The sequence below is a fragment of the Heteronotia binoei genome, chromosome 18 (genome assembly GCF_032191835.1).
Source record: "Heteronotia binoei isolate CCM8104 ecotype False Entrance Well chromosome 18, APGP_CSIRO_Hbin_v1, whole genome shotgun sequence".
NCBI lineage: Eukaryota > Metazoa > Chordata > Lepidosauria > Squamata > Gekkonidae > Heteronotia > Heteronotia binoei.
This window is the reverse complement of record NC_083240.1, coordinates 6,898,719-6,915,358: the sequence shown is the minus strand read 5'-3', so window position 1 is coordinate 6,915,358 and position 16,640 is coordinate 6,898,719. Positions and strand designations below refer to the sequence as shown.

At 46.6% G+C, this 16,640-nt stretch overlaps 1 protein-coding gene across 1 annotated transcript in view; it reads right to left on the bottom strand.

Moving 5' to 3' along the window:
- Window positions 1-16,640, bottom strand: part of RERE (arginine-glutamic acid dipeptide repeats) — a 323,357-nt gene that overhangs the window by 282,258 nt on the left and 24,459 nt on the right. Inside the window, 1 exon segment of the mRNA XM_060259535.1 lies at window positions 2,619-2,689. Coding sequence (XP_060115518.1) covers window positions 2,619-2,689 — 71 coding nt within the window.

The following is a 16,640-nucleotide window of genomic DNA, read 5'->3' as shown; positions in this document are numbered from 1 at the left end:
TGAGGATTCCTGAAGCCTAAAAGCAAGCGATGTAAGGAACACTACAGGCTGCTGGGTTTATAAACAAAAAGCAAAAAAAGAGACATACATAGAGGTACTAAAACATATTGTGCTCCGCTTCCCACGCTGTTTTGCAGACAGCTTTAATGTGTTGTACCAGACCAGTACCGACAACAGCAGCTTCGGCTTTTACTGCTCCTAATACTCTAAGCAATTACTGCGGCTCAGCAGGAAGTTCTGCCCGGAATGGCAACTATCGCACCATAATTCAACGTGTTTTTTTGTGGGAGCAGCTCCTCTTGAACACGAAAGCACCTGCTAATGTGCCGAATTGCATAAATGGGACTTCAAGCATTATTACAGTTTGGTAGCTTAAAAGCTGTCACTTTTTCCTTAATGCCAGAGTATTGTTCACAGCACAGTAATACCAAATTTGCTAGAGAGCAGGAGGAGGAGGAGGAGGAAGAAAATCCAAGGGCAGCGGCAGCAGCAACAACAACAACAAAAACACTTAAAAAAAAAAAACGGGAAGCTGGACCGACTCCAAAAATCAGAAGGATGTGAGAAATTACCTGTAAGGAAAGAAACGGTACATAATTGCAATCTCCGGGGGGTAAAAATAGCAGACACATAAATATTGAAACAGGCTGTCAAAGTAACCGAGGGAAGGAAGCACAGTCTCCCAGGCTGCAGCCTTACAAAATCCACCAGAAGGGAGCGGTAGGGGGGTGGAGAGCAGAGGAAAAGAGAGGCTCTGGTAGAAACAGATGGAGATTTACATGGCTGGATAACATGCCATCCAAAATGTGTACATTATTATGTTTTAAATGATCTCTTCCCGACCTCAAAGCAACCAGAATGGCAGGGTTTTTTGTTTTTTGCATAAGGCTGCCTTCAGCTCTGGTTGCAGCTCTCACAGACAGATCCAGCTAAAGGGAGATGTCTTTCCTGTGACAGGCACGGGGCCTTCTGGGTATATAGACTACAAAGTCAGAAGTACAGAGGCGTACACCTGGCAGCATCTCAACAAGAGGGGGCCATGTTCTTTCTTTGATGTGGTTAAGGGAACTAAACAATTCACGGTGAAATAGCCTCTTTGCAAGCGCAAAGGAGAGTCTGCTCTAAGTCCACGTGCTCCCCGCCACTCTAGCTCAGTGTAGGAGGCCTCAGCGCTCCCTTTGGAAGGTATGAGGAAATGCCAGTGTCCTACCTCTTCCTTCTGAGGATGCAAAACTGTCTGCAATCCACAAGGCTCTTAACTGACCCAACAAAAGTTTAGCAGCGATGGATGGAAGCCTGCCCGATGCTGACAGGTCCCTCAAGGCCACCGTCCAGGGCAGGAGGGCCGCATTCAGCTATGAGCATTGTGTTGCTAGGAAGGGGCAGAGGCAACCTCTATGACTAGTGAAATGCTGCTGTAGATGAGACAGAGAGAAGAAAAGTCAGGGGGCAACAGAGGAGAGCATGGCAAGGCTAGCTAAGGATGCTTCCAGAAAGGCTCTGTGTCAAAGGGGTCTTGAAGTCAGGATTTATGGCTCAGTGAAGAGAACATATGAACATATGAAGCTGCCTTATACTGAATCAGACCCTTGGTCCGTCAAAGTCAGTATTGTCTTCTCAGACTGGCAGCAGCTCTCCAGGGTCTCAAGCTGAGGTTTTTCACACCTATTTGCCTGGACCCTTTTTTGGAGATGCCAGGGATTGAACCTGGGACCTTCTGCTTCCCAAGCAGATGCTCTACCACTGAGCCACCGTCCCTCCCCGAAGAGGATGGGGAGGAGGAAGAGGAGGAGCTCATTCCATTCACAGGGTGCAGCAATGTATAAAATACACAGTAAGGGTAGGAGGGGGAGACAACACATTCAGAGAAGTCTACGTATCCAGAATCAAACATATCCCAACTCCAGGCCTGCGGCTTGGCCGCATTTCAGGCATCCCCTTTGGGTCAAAACCCAAACCTATGTGGGCTCAAGCCATGCGGTCCTTCCCAGTTTGTGCGTGTTCATGACTGCTTGGCTTCAGCTCTCAAGGGCCCAGATCCTGAAATCCCTCCCATACACACACATACACACGCATACACTATACAAGGACTCTACACAGTTTACATCCAAGTTGTGTTGACAGCAGAAGTACAACACAATGTATGATTATCAGGATTGCCAGTTTCCAATTGTTGATCTCATGGAATTACAACTGACCTCCAGGCTACAGAGATCGGTTCCCCTGGAGAAGATAGCTGCTTTGGAAGATGGACTCCATGGCATTATACCCCATTGAAGCCCCTCCCCAAACTCCACCGTCCCTAGGTTCCACCCCTAAACTCACAAATTTCACAATCCAGAGCTGACTAACCTGATGATTGCAGTAAATTGTGATTGACAAGCTATCCAGTCCCAAACAGACCAAGTCAAAGCAACATGCCAACCCATCTTAAAGCTCCCAGCTTCAAAGCTGATAATGGGGCCACTGTGAGAGCCACGACAAACAGGTCACAGGAACCAAGATCACGGAGAGCAGCTATGCCAGACACCATCCAAGGCATCATGCAAGGAGAAACAGGCATAAGAACATCCAGAAACAGAAATGCTATTTTTTTTTTAATGGACACTGGCGCTTACCAGTTTGAAGTCTTGAATGCTACAGATGAAGTATGGGGTGTTTGGTCGACGACTCTCAATGTACACACAATCTGTTAACAACAAAAAAAAAAGAGGAAGAGATTTCATTTTAAATTTACAGCAATCAGTTTCTTCATCTCCGCAAAGAACAATCAACAGTGCGCCTCAGATAAAATCCATATGCCAAGAGAAATACAAGGAAGTGTCTTATAAAAATATCATCTGGCACAAAAGAAAGAGAAACCATGTACTATTGCTGGGTAAAAGAGGACTGGACAAAATTTAATGGCAATCCCCAGGGGTGTTGCATCATGAAAGCAAGCTAAGTCAGAGCTACCTCTTAATTAAGATCACACAGGGACCAGGTCGCAACCTGTGAGTCATCTCCAACCAGACAGGAAAGGGGCAAAATCACTTACTTGCGACCAAATTGCTTTTAAAAACCCAAAGGCACTAGCACATTTTTGCTTCTCTTTGAGAAGAAAACCAAGGCCACAAGACAGCTGGCAACCCACACTTCCTTTATCCAGAACAGGAGACTCTGCAATCAGTGGGGGTAGCAGGCAGGTGTATATTTGTTTGTTGTACTCTTCCCACAAAATCCAAAAGCATGCCATGAATTAAGAGGTGTTCTGTAGACAAGATTCCAGCATGTAGTTACTGCAATATCTGTACCCCGCCTCATGAATGAAAAAGTGAGTGGGGTTTCATTCACAAGGCAGCTAATAAAAAAAGAAAGCAGCAAAAACCCACAGCTGCTATCCTTCAAACATATCAGCACATGAAGCTTCCTTATGCTGACTCAGACTCCCGGTCCATCAAAGCCAGCATTGTCTACCTCAGCCTGGAAACTACTGTCCAAAGTCTCAGGTAGTAGTCCTTCACATCATCTCATGCCTTGTCCTTTTAACTGGAAATGCCGGGGGACTGAACCTGGGGCCTTCTGCATGCAAACCAGAGGCTGTACCACTGTGCCTCAGCCCCTCCCCAAACAACAAGAGAAATGTAGCACAAAAAAAATCAAACACAACCGGCTGGATGAATGACCCACCAAGAAAAAAACACAAAATTCTACAAAAATAACCATAAAAACAGGAACAGCTCTTCTGGCAAGCACACAGATTAGACCTGACAGCAAAACGTTACTAAGAAAGGGACAAAAGCCATCTTGCTGGGGAGAAAATTCCACAGACTCGGCATTACTGCTAAAGAACCTGCTTTTCAAAACTATCCACTGAACCTCAACTGGTGTCAACGCGTGAGTCACAGAATCATAGAGTTGGAAGGGATCTCCAGGGTCATCTAGCACAATGCAGGAAACTCACAAATACCTCCCCCTAAATTCACAGGATCTTCATTGCTGTCAGATGGCCATCTAGCCTCTGTTCCACTAGGGAACAGCTCTAACGGTCAGGAAGTTCTTCCTAATGTTGAGTAGGAAACTCTTAATTTCAACCCACTGATTCTGGTCCTACCTTCTGGGGCCACAGAAAACAAACCACACCATCCTCTACACGACAGCCCTTCAAGTACTTGAAGATGGTGATCCTATCACCTCTCAGCCGCCTCTTCTCCAGGCTAAACATCCCCAGCTCCTTCAACCTTTCTTCATAGGACTTGGTCTCCAGACCCCTCACCATCTTCGTCGCCCTCCTCTGGACCCAGAGTCCTCTGGACTCGCTCAAAGGAGCGAGAGCCACTGGAAGTACACTGAGTCCAAAGCTTTCAGGGTTCTAGTCTAAATGAACAGCGAATGTGGTAGCAGTCAGAGGACATGGGAGACCCAGCATGCTGTCAGCATAGCCCGCCTCACAGGGTTGCTATGAAAACAAAACAAGGAAAAGAGAACAATGCATACTGCCTTGGATTCACTGCAAGATTTTTTTTTTAAATGTATTAGATAGCTAGAAAGAGCATTTTGATTTGGGGTCAGGAAAGTATCTGGCAACCATGTAAGTTGACAAACCATTGCCACCATACAATCCAAGCGTCTGACATCTGTTAATACTTAGTTGCGTATGGCGAATAAGAGCCACCTCCGGGGGAACATTCCATCCAGGTGGGCAGCCGTGTTGGTCTGAAGCAGCAGAACAAAGCAGGAGTCCAGTAGCACCTTTAGGTTCAACAAAAGCTTTATTCAGAATGTAAGCTTTCGTGTGCTAGAAGCATTACACGAGAGCTTACATTCTGAATAAAACTTTTGTTGGTCTTAAAGGTGCTACTGGACTCCTGCTGGGAACAGACAGCAAACCTCCCATGTACGGCATGAGCACAGTTCAGGAGGGAACTTCCCCAAACGCAGATATACCCAAAATGATTTATACTGGAGCACACGGGTAGGTGCACTAGCAAAAAGTGGCAGCTGGTGATTACGGTTTTGTACACACAAGGCCTTAACTATAGCACACACGCCCCACAAGCCCTTTTAACTTCAACAGCCAAATATCCCAAGCTCTGCTCTTATGCAGGACACTGAAGATCAGGAGCACAGAATTCACAGCATGCAGCCATGCCAGCACTGCTGGTCTGAGGCCCCAATCTCCCTAGCAGTAGAGCCCACAGACTAGATCAGGCCGCTTCTGGCTTGGGCTCGCCTGCCTGTTCCATTCTGCCCTACTGTCGGGTCCTTGCCCATTCTGGGGCTTGTGCCTCTGACACAGACCCGTAGTTACAGGGGGGCCCGGAGGGGGGCCAGGCCTCTCCATTCAACACCCTCCCTTCCATCTCTATGGCCCCTCCATTGGAAGGCCTCCTATCTGCCCCCTTTGTCCATTGCCATTCTGAACCTGAACAAGTGTTTTTTTTTTTTTTTACTAATTTATGGTCTAATTGTATTTTTAAATGTTTTAAACTGAAGTTGTTTTAATTATTATGTTGTAAGCCGCCCTGAGACACTTAGGTGAGAAGGGCGGGGTATAAATCTTAATATAAATAAATAAAAATAAATAAATAAATAAATAAATAAATAAATAAATAAATAAATAAATAAATAAATAAATAAATAAATAAATTGCTGCTGTAGGGATTTCAGATCGGCACTGAGGTGGGGATGGGAGAAACCTACTTGCACCTGGATCCCCTTAAGAGATTTACTGAGTTTGACAAATTGGAGAGGGGGGGCTGTCGCTTTACTTAAGAAGCAAAGAAAGTGTTTAGGGCCAAACCAGGTGCCCCCCCCCAAAAAAATAAAAAATGCTGCTGCGGGCCCCACCAAACATGAAATCCTGGCTACAGCCCTGCTTTGGCAGTTTTTCCCTGCCCTGCCCTCAGCTCCGGCTGCAAATCACGGAGGCTCCCCTCAATCCTTGTATGCGACCAGGACAGGAAAGAGAGCGAGACGGAGGCCATCGCTCCATCCCCAAGGAACACAAATAAAGCTCTTTTTAGCGCTGTTTCCATCCTATTTATTGAACTGCCCGGGAGCTGCAGATGGTTCCCGAGACACCACTCAGCCACTCCTCCGCTGGCTGCGGCTCTCCTTTTTCTATCTATCTCCCTCTCTGGAAATGAACACGCTGTTCTGCCAAGAGGCGTATCTGTGAATAATCCTCATGCTGGAGATATTGCGAGCTCTCTCCTCTTGTTGTTTTAATACCTAATTGTTGCAGAAGTTAAAAAGAAAAAAGGGGGGGGGGAAGAGCCACAGAAGAGCAGAGTCAAGCAACTGCGCTCTGCCTCCGTATCTCCTTTACAGCCGACAATTCTAAGGGTGGCATTATCTTCACAACAAAGTCTCTTACATTCATGGAAATATGCCTTTCATCGCAAAAAGATTATACACCAGGAGCTGAAATTGAGGCTGTATGCTGAGGAATTAATTTCTGTGATCCCTGGGCATGGGGGTGGGAGGGGGGGGAGAGAACCCCGCTACCTCAAGAGATAAACTCTGCAACTCCTTGAGTATGATGCCTCAAAATAATTCAACAGGAGGGAAAACACTCAAGAAATAAACTGACATTGCATGATGAGTTTAGATAAGCAGAGCACATTATCAAAGATGAAGAGTTTGACAGAGCTTAAGTCTTCCGTTCTTTTGCGGCAGGAACCACGGCTACGAGAAAAGGAGAGGTTTGGGGGGCGGGAGGGGGACATCAGACCACATCGCTAATGGAGGTGCAGAGAGCAGTCAATGCTACTGACAGATGAGTAACCAACAGGGAGCGTGCCACACAAACGGCACCCCATTCAAGGGAGCAGGGACTACTGTACCAATTCGCATCCCTGCGAAAGATGGTTCAGAGAAATTGACCCTATGCTGTAAACAAAAACAGACAGATTCAAGAGGGGATTGGATAAACATAAGGAGCAGAGATCCATCAGGGGCTATTAGACACTGCGTATTGATGGAACTCTGTCTGGGGCAGGGATGCTCTGTATTCTTGGTGCTTGGGTGGGGGTGGGGGCAACGGTGGGAGTGCTTCTAGTGTCCTGGCCCCATTGATGGACCTCCTGATGGCACCTGGGGTTTGGGGGGTTTTTTTGCCCCTGTGTGCCACAGAGTGTTGGACAGGATGGGCCATGTTGAATCACAAGAAAATCTGACACCACTTACTCCACGGGTGAACCCCTCAGTGTCCATTCTGTGTATGATCAGTCTTGTGTATGTTTTCATTAAATTAACAGCGTGCTCACTATGACTTGTACCACTTAGGAAGGCCAGATGCCAAAACATGCTTGGTATTGGTTCTTGCATATGGAGACAATACGTACTTTTAAACTTGTATTTATATCAATGAATGTTTGCCTTTATATTGGAATTAGATATTTATATGCTGAATGACAGCATATAAATTATATGCTTTTAAATTATATTTTGACACTTCGGAATGCACTATTAAACTATACATGATAATTTTGTACATTTGCACTATGTGCATAGTTCTTCCTTTTTCTTCACTTCATCCTTTTCAGTTACCCCTCTGGGTTGCAAAGAGGGCAGGGCCATTTGCCAGTATGTTATTTAGAAAAAAACATTCTGAGAAATCAAACAAAAGTTATCATTGTGGCTCAGAATGTGGGATGTCACAGTACAAAATGAATATGGAAGAGCAAGCTGTTCCACTGGACCTTCTCCTATAAAGGTAAAGGTAGTCCCCTGTGCAAGAACCAGTCATTTCCAACTCTGGGGTGATGTCGTATCACGACGTTTTCACAGCAGACTTTTTTATGGGGTGGTTTGCCATTGCCTTCCCCAGTCATCTACTTTCCCTCCTGGCAAGCTGTGTACTCATTTTACCGACCTCAGAAGGATGGAAGGCTGAGTCAACTTTGCACCGGCTACCTGAACCCAGCTTCCTCCAGGCTCGATCTCAGGTCATGAGCAGAGAGCTCAGACTGAAGTACTGTAGCCTTACCACTCTGCACCACAGGGCTACCCAAAAATGTCCCATACCTTCTCCTATATATCCAACAATATTCTTTCTGTACAAGCACTGCACCTTGGACTCTGCCCTGCTGGTAAATCACCAGGAAACAAATGTCTGGCACAACAGAAAGACGACTGCCAGATACATCCTGGAATCACTGACCCCAAATTCATGGCTCAATCCCTTGAAAACCATAGTTTACAGTGTTTTGCTTAAATCCTCTTGGCTAGAACTATAGAAACTGGAACGATCATAATTTTCACCCTGGGCATAAGAGAGTCCTGCATTTTTAAGAAAAGCAGAAGGAAGATTTTATCTTGAATTTAAGATGATCCTGCTTAAAAATAATTACTCACAAAAGGGTTTTTTTTTTTTTTAATTACGGTACAGAATTGTATCTTGTTTGTAAATTTAAGATGGCTCCCTCTTTTTCTTGATTGCACATGTGGGGGGATCAAAATTCATCATCCTTTTGGGTCCTCTCTGAAGCATCCTTAACAAGAGAATCTTTCCCATTCGGCCGCAGGATTCCAATGTTTCCTTGCAATTACTTTTGCTTTGCAAGTCAAGCTGCTGGAGCCCAGTGGAAACCAAAACACCGCCCCTATGAAGTCCCTGGCAGAAGGGAGGTTGAAGTAGCGGCATCCCTTGGCAGTACTTTCCCTGAGAAAGCTGAAGTGCCACAGCTCCAACGCCAGCACGTGCCACGAAAACCTTCCCCCTTTTCCCTGCTGCAGAAAATCCCCTGCACAGAGCAGATCTGCACAGACCAAAGCATTCTTTTCATTCATTTCTTAGACAGCTGTCCCAGCTTCATTTTATCCCCACAAAAGTCCTTGTGAAGTTCAGACAACAGAGCTGTGTTCCGTGACACCTGCACACACCTTCCTCCTTTGTTGTTTTGGGAGGCTGGGTGACCAGGAGGTCCAGAATCATTTCTAGTCCTCAGGGTAAATAAGGAAGAAGACCGCAACAAGATGTAGAGGAACGGGAGGGTGCACAGAAAAGGAGTATCTTGTTTTGATGTGGGAAATCTTGGCCGAGCACCTCTCTCCCAGCTTGACCCAAGGATTAATCAGAAAAAGGACTTCAGAACGTGCTAAAGAGTAGCAGGGTCAAAAACAGCCACGCACCTGTGGTAAGGATTCCTCCAGGCAGGTACATTGGGAAGGTTTTGTATATTAAATTGGAAAGATTTCTTGTCTTTTTTTTTTTTTTTTTACACTCTCCTTTCAGGCTGTTGATGAACCAAATATCTTGCCCTGGAAACTGGGATATTTCAGTGTGCTAGTAACTTGGGTGGGGGGCTTATTTGTAAACTTCCATGCAAATATCTGTACATAATGTAAGGAGCAACCTCCGAAACATCTGGCTGTCTCACCCCCTCCCCATCCTCCTGCCCACCACTCAAGCTGACCCACAGAATAGAGTAGCCATTCGCCTGAGACATCAATGCTGCAAGCCTTGTTACTGAACAAAAAGTCATTTCCTGCTGCGGTGTTTATAGTGTAGCCATAGCAACGTCAGCAAGTCAAAGCTTGCAAAATCCCATGTGTCAAATTCCTACACACACAACTATTATTTGTAAAGCAGGCCATTTTATCAGGTAGGGTCTGAGCCGCCAGGAGGTGTGCTGTTAAACATCCGGTGACAGAACGTGATGGGAGGCTGATCCGCCAGGCCCAACCGTGGAAGGACGGGGTCTTTGGGGAAGCTCTGAATCCTATTCCATCTTTTAGCACCGGGAGAGGGGGGCAGGGGGTGAGTTGACATGCAGAGGGATTAGAATCTGAAGCCTGCTTGAATCCATAATTTGATCGCCATCCGTCAAGCTCCTCTCCAGCTGACAACAGGAAAGCAATGAGCGCCCGGTCCTGCCTGGGCTTTTTAAGTCATTTACGAGATAAAAGCGAGAAGAAAATTATAGCTCAGCTTTGTGGCCGACGTTTTCATTACAAAGCCTGATCTCCGGGGCTTATAACTCCAGCGACGTCGCCGGGCAGGATGTGACATCCAAGCCCTGGGGCCACAAGCCTCTTCTCCGTGAGATGAGCCGGATAACTAAACACAGCACTGGAAGCTTGAGCTGCATAAATGTCCAATGTCTGCAATGCCCTTTTGGTGTGCCCTGATTCTATTAAACACACATTTCCGAGGCTGGAACGAGACATCACAGCAGCTGAGGAACCATCACTCAATTGGGCAGCCCCACGTCTTGTTCACTGCCTGCCTATCTGCCTACAGAATACCCAGTCGTAAAAAATATCTGTGACATCTTTGCATAATAGCAGGATGCCACTAGTTCCACCGACTGATATCATCATGATGTTACCAAAGGGGCCCTCAGCACTTTGGTCACACTGGGGAGAAAAACTGGACACACACACACACACACACACAAAAAACCACACTAACAAAAGGGGAAGAGGCAATGCAAAGCTGCTGCTAAGAGCACCCACGGTCACGGAGGCCCTGCCTCAGATGAATGTCACCCAAAACTCAAGACCGTTGACGGCCGCACATCAAGGATGTGAATCAAATTTCATGGTCCAGGAACACTGCAAAGCACACATACCAACCCAGTTCTGCTTTCCGCCCAGTTTCACAGACTTTGCTTTTGCCACTGAATGCTGGCAAGCACACACGCCAAGGCACGGCAAGTCACTATTTTCAGGGAGTTACTGCACCCGATGCTGCCATGCTGAACAGCAGTCACATGTATCACACACAGTATCTGCCCTAAGTTGAGCATGTGATTTACAGCTATAATGTCCCCGTTATGAGGTATGCCTTCCTCCCCTTTCACATGAACTTCCAAGTTTTCCTGGACACGTCAATATTACAAGTTCCCTTCTTGGTACAAAGCATCCCTCTCCAGCCCCACCCACCTCACAGGGTGTCTGTTGTGGGGGAGGGAAATAAAGGAGATTGTGAGCCGCTCTGAGACTCTTCGGAGTGGAGGGCGGGATATAAATCCAATATCTTCATCTACCTCACAGGGTGTCTGTTGTGGGGGGGTGGAAGGTAAAGGAGATTGTGAGCCGCTCTGAGACCCTTCGGAGTGGAGGGCGGGATATAAATCCAATATCTTCATCTACCTCACAGGGTGTCTGTTGTGGGGGGGGGGAGGTAAAGGAGATTGTGAGCCGCTCTGAGACTCTTCGGAGTGGAGGGCGGGATATAAATCCAATATCTTCATCTACCTCACAGGGTGTCTGTTGTGGGGGGGTGGAAGGTAAAGGAGATTGTGAGCCGCTCTGAGACCCTTCGGAGTGGAGGGCGGGATATAAATCCAATATCTTCATCTACCTCACAGGGTGTCTGTTGTGGGGGAGGAAGGTAAAGGAGATTGTGAGCCGCTCTGAGACTCTTCGGAGTGGAAGATGGGATATAAATCCAATATCTTCATCTACCTCACAGGGTGTCTGTTGTGGAGGAGGAAGGGAAAGGAGATTGTGAGCCTCTCTGAGACTCTTCGGAGTGGAAGATGGGATATAAATCCAATATCTTCATCTACCTCACAGAGTGTCTGTTGTGGGGGGGGGGGATTGTGTAAAGGAGATTGTGAGCCGCTCTGAGACTCTTCAGAGGGTGGGATATAAATCCAATATCATCTTCATCATCATCATCATCTTTGCTACTGCCACTCCAAACAGTCTCAATCGAAGGCTATAAGGCTATGGTGCCAAAAGAGACCCTCCACATTCAAGAGGTACTGTACTCCTAAATATTAGATGCTTCATGGCAAGGGGAAGGGGAGCTGTCTTCATTTCCTGACTTTCTGGGAGCACATGGGTGGCCAAGATGGCCCTGCAGCGTGGTCCAGCAGGGCTTGCCTTATATCAGGCTTGCAAGAATGACTGGAAGAGGGAACTGCTGGAGCACCTACCGGCTAAAGACACTACTAGCCATCGCACTAAAAACTGGGCTACTCTCATTCCCTTCGATGTTCAGCCTCTCCAATACAATGCACCAAGTCTCCCAACATCACTACACCATACATCCCCATACCACTGGCAGAGGAACACACCACATAACCACACCAGGGCATGGGGGAAGGGGGGGGAGAGAGAACTCAACACAGAGCTGTTTCTGCAACAACCAAAGTTGACTGAAACATGTAGTTCTTGCCCTACATGAGGCATGTCATTTGCTGCTACACAATCTCAGGTTGGGTCTTTGGCATACCCAACAGGTTACCTGAAAGAGCGGAGAATAACCTATGGCCACAGCCTTTGAGGTAGATGGAATGATGCTAGAGGGACCCCCTGGCGACTCAACATGAGGGGGTCTCATTCTGTATCTTCCACAAATACACTGCAATCTGTGGACAAGTTGGAGCATATCTAAACACTACCAGCACCCTTCTTTGCAACAAAAAATTGGTGTTCCCTGCTAAGTGAAGGGCAGGAAGAACAAAATGGCTATGTATGCACCTGTCAGTCATCTTCCCAGCACAACTGCTGCAATACTGAAAGAAGAGACTTGGTTTCTGTAGCATCTAATGAAGGTGGTTTGCAGCGGGAAACCTCATTTCCAGACACAAAGTGGAAGCCCTCTGTTACACAACCACTGTTCAAGCAGCAGCAAATTAAGGTAAAGGTAGTCCCCTGTGCAAGCACCAGTCATTTTCGACTCTGCGGTGACGTTGTTTTCACGTTTTCACGGAAGACTTTTTATGGGGTGGTTTGCCATTGCCTTCCCCAGTCATCTACACTTTCTCCCCAGCAAGCTGAGTACTCATTTTACCAACCTCGGAAGGATGGAAGGCTGAGTCAACCTGGAGCCAGCTACCTGAACCAGCTTCCACTGGGATCGAACTCAGGTTGTGAGCAGAGAGCTCCGACTGCAGTACTGCAGCTTTACCACTCTGCGCCATGGGGCTCTTAGTAGCAAATTACCCCATTACTATTATTATAGCCAAAGCTGCCCTCTCCACCAGCACCCTTGCAAAAACTGCCCATGGCAACTCTGGAGGTACATCTTCAGGGTGGCTCCCAAAGCAGCTGTCAGGCAACTGCCAAATTCCAGAAACGACACCAAGCGCACCTCTGACTTTGGCAGTTAAAGGGCACAGGCAAGAATGCAACCAATGACTTCGAGAAGAACAGCATCCTGAGAGCTGCAGGGCCTTCTGCCCAAGTCAGTGCTTAACGATTTATCTGCTTCCTTTGAGCAGCCAAGCTGGGGAGACAGGAGTGCAAATTGACTGTGAAACGGTGAAGGTGGACAAGGCCTCTGTGATGAAGGAGGACGGGGAGCCACGCCTGTGATTTAGAAGCGAATGCCACTCAGGCCATGCACCAGGCTGTAAGGGGACCTGGCAGCAGATCACTGCAGAGGCCGCTGGATTTTTTTTGGGGGGGGAGGGGGTCCAGCCACTCCTGCCTCTTCATTCTGACACCCACAAGCCGCCTCTGCCCAAAGGAATAAGCTACTGCCTGGTATATGCTTTCCTTATTCCCCAATGCTCCTCCTTTCATATTTCAAGCATTTGTATGGTGCTTATTTATTCTGCCTTCAAAAAAGAGGCAAACCCCAAGCTTTTAGAAAGCACAGTCAGCTGTGTATGTGGGTAAAAAAAAGTGTGTGTGGGGGGGGGGAGAGACACCAACATTTATGTTTATACTTAGCGTACGGCAGTTACACACAGGAAGCATATAATAACAAAAAATATGGAACCAAGTTGATACGATGAGTATCCAGATTGATTGGGCAATCCCCCTAAATACTGATATCTAAATTTCCAGTCTGCTCAATCACAGTTGGGGACAATTCAAAGAGCTCCACCACATCTCCCTGGAAAGCACAACACTCACATTCCAGTGGCAGATGGAAAACAGTTTGACAATTGCATTTGGGTCCCGGTATTCTGCCCCATTTAACCAACAGGTCTGCACAGCTGCCAAAGCCTGTTCATATTCTAATAGTTGTCTTCCATACTTTACCTGGCTTATTAGCCTTCCGTAGAGCCTGTAAAACGGAGCTGTTCCACCAGGCTTTTAGTTGAAGCTGCGGGCATCTATTTCTTGATCTGGTTGGCCTCCCCTGCCGGCCTTGTCACCTGTGCTATAAAATGGAACAATATCTGCCATCTCTATGGGATAACGTCTTATCATGATGTGAGACGGCCAGTCCGGGAAATATGCGATGATTTTCTGAGTGCTGTTGAGTTGTTTATGAAATGTTTTTATTGTATTTTATCGTTTTACCATATGTTGCACTCCGCCCTGAGCCCTATGGGGAATGGGCGGAATAGAAATATACTTAAATAAATAAGTCAAATCCTGTGAACCTCTTTGCTGGTGTTTATCAGTTTATGGACATTGGGTGGAACTGACTGCATCCATGTTCACAAGCATTCATTCCCTTGACTGAAATTCGGGGATTGCGGGATTTGTGCAGCTCTTATTGCTGGGTGTCGGGATCTTAGCCTGGATAGGCCTGCATCAGCCATGTCTTTGTGGATAGGCAGCTCTTTGTTTACAATGAGCTTTCTATATTCACAAAGAAGGGCATCTTGTCCTCAGAGAGGCAGGAGAGCAATGTCATACAACACAAATAGTGAATAGGTCGGAGTGGGTTTAATACATCTGCTGATGGTTCTCACTGTTGTACTGAGTTGGACATCAAGTTTACGGACATGGGAGTTGTTGAGCCACACTGAAGCACCATGTTCCGCAGTAATACTACACACCGACCCCAAAGCTGAGCATCTTTGTATGTTGCAACAGGGACACCCCAACTTGTACCACATAATTTCTGGAGAATGTTGTTTCGTGCGCGTATTTTCACTGCTACATTGGTAAGACACCAACATGCACACAGAATAAACAAGATCCAATGGTGAACCTCTTGGCATTTAAGCTACTGCAATAGTCCAAGTCTGCATTATCCAGGAAAATAAAACTCAGAGCTCTCCTTTGGGCACTTCCATCCCCAAGGGAAAAAGATGTTCCTTGAAAGCCACCAACACTGTCTGGCTACGCAGCTCCCTGTTGCTATCAGCTCAACAGGCACCCAATCCACTCTCAAAGCCTCACAGAAAGCATCTTCTCCTCTGATGCACACACTTCTTGGCACCAGTTATCCTCTTGGGAGTCTTTTGCAGCCTCTCTCTCTCTCCGCCTTCTGCATTTGCCTCTAAAAGGGATGAAGCAACTCGTACAGAAACGAAGAAGCCAAATCTGGGTCTCGTATTTTATTTGGAAACAATGCGCCGTCTCTGTGACATTTGCCCTAATGACAATCCACTGCATTTGCACAATCAATCTACTGCAAGATGAGAGGAAGTCCAGCTTGGGATGTTCTGGGAATCAAAGATCTCCCTATATGTATATTATGGCTACGGTTAAGCAAAAGTGAAGCCAGTGAAGAAACATGCTGCTAACGGACTCACGTTAACGTGCACTTTCTTGCTGTGCTTTAAGCTGTGCAGAGCCCAGCAAAAGTCTATTTATCAAGACTTGCAAACAGTCCAAGTCAATCAACTCCACCTGAAGCTGTGGCAACAGTAATGCAAGCACCTGCTTTTGGCAACCTGTTAGCATCAGTACCTTGGAACTGCCGCATTCTGTTGACATGTTTGTTAAACCCGCATTTATTTCCTGAAAGAGCCCCAAACATATCCCTTTTGCACAACATTCCTTCCAAAACTTTAACTGCCTGCTCTGACAGAACTGGAGAAGGCACAGAGGCTGGAGCTAGGACCCGGTGGGGACAAAGAGCTACTGCCAAAAAAAAAGATAGTCCATCTCTTCCTCTTCCTCTCTCTTAGGTAAAGTCAAAAATCTGGCTTTTATTTTCCTGGTGTCTGGAACTTCCTAGATGCCAATCCACACCACTGGTGGCTTCAGGATTGCCAGCCTCCAGGTGGTGGCTGGAGATTCCCCACTATTACAACAGATCTCCATGTTACAGAGATCAGTTCACCTGGAAAAAACGGCCACTTTGGAAGGCACACTGTGTGGCATTATGTCCCTTTCCTCTCCAAACTGCTCAAACAGAACCACAACAGAGCTTCCTATTTGTCCAGAATCACCTTCCGTTACAGCCCTCAGATTTCAAATTGCCACGACAGTAGGCAAAAGTTTATTCAAGGTATGAGCTTTTGTGGGCACGCACACCTCTTCAGATACTGAACACAAAAGCTCATACCTTGAATAAACTTTTGTTGGCTGCCACTGGGCTTAAAATCTGTTCTACAGCTTCAGACCAAAACGGCTGCCCACCTGGATCTATCCAATTGCCTTGACAGTTGGCCGTTATCAGCATATACCGGTTGCTCAGCGAGCATGTGTCGGTGGAGACCTGGAACTGAAGGATCCTTTCTCATTATGTCCTATCCTGCAACCTTTGCTCAGTTCCTAGGGGCAAGATCCTTGCAGTTATTTTAGCTACGCCTGCCCTGAAATCAGAGGCAGACAGAAATCATCTCTCTTTTATCCGATGAGGATCATTATGTCACCTATATCATGTCACTGTGTGCACTGGATGCCGAGAAGTTTTTTGCAAAACTTTAATCTTGATATTTAACCTGCTGTGATCTACGTTATGCTCTAGCCCTGCTTTTAACCTTGTGGTGCATTTTATTCTTATGTATTTATTATTGCTTGGGCAGCTTTTTTTCATTTGTTACGGCCCGTGGCTACACAAT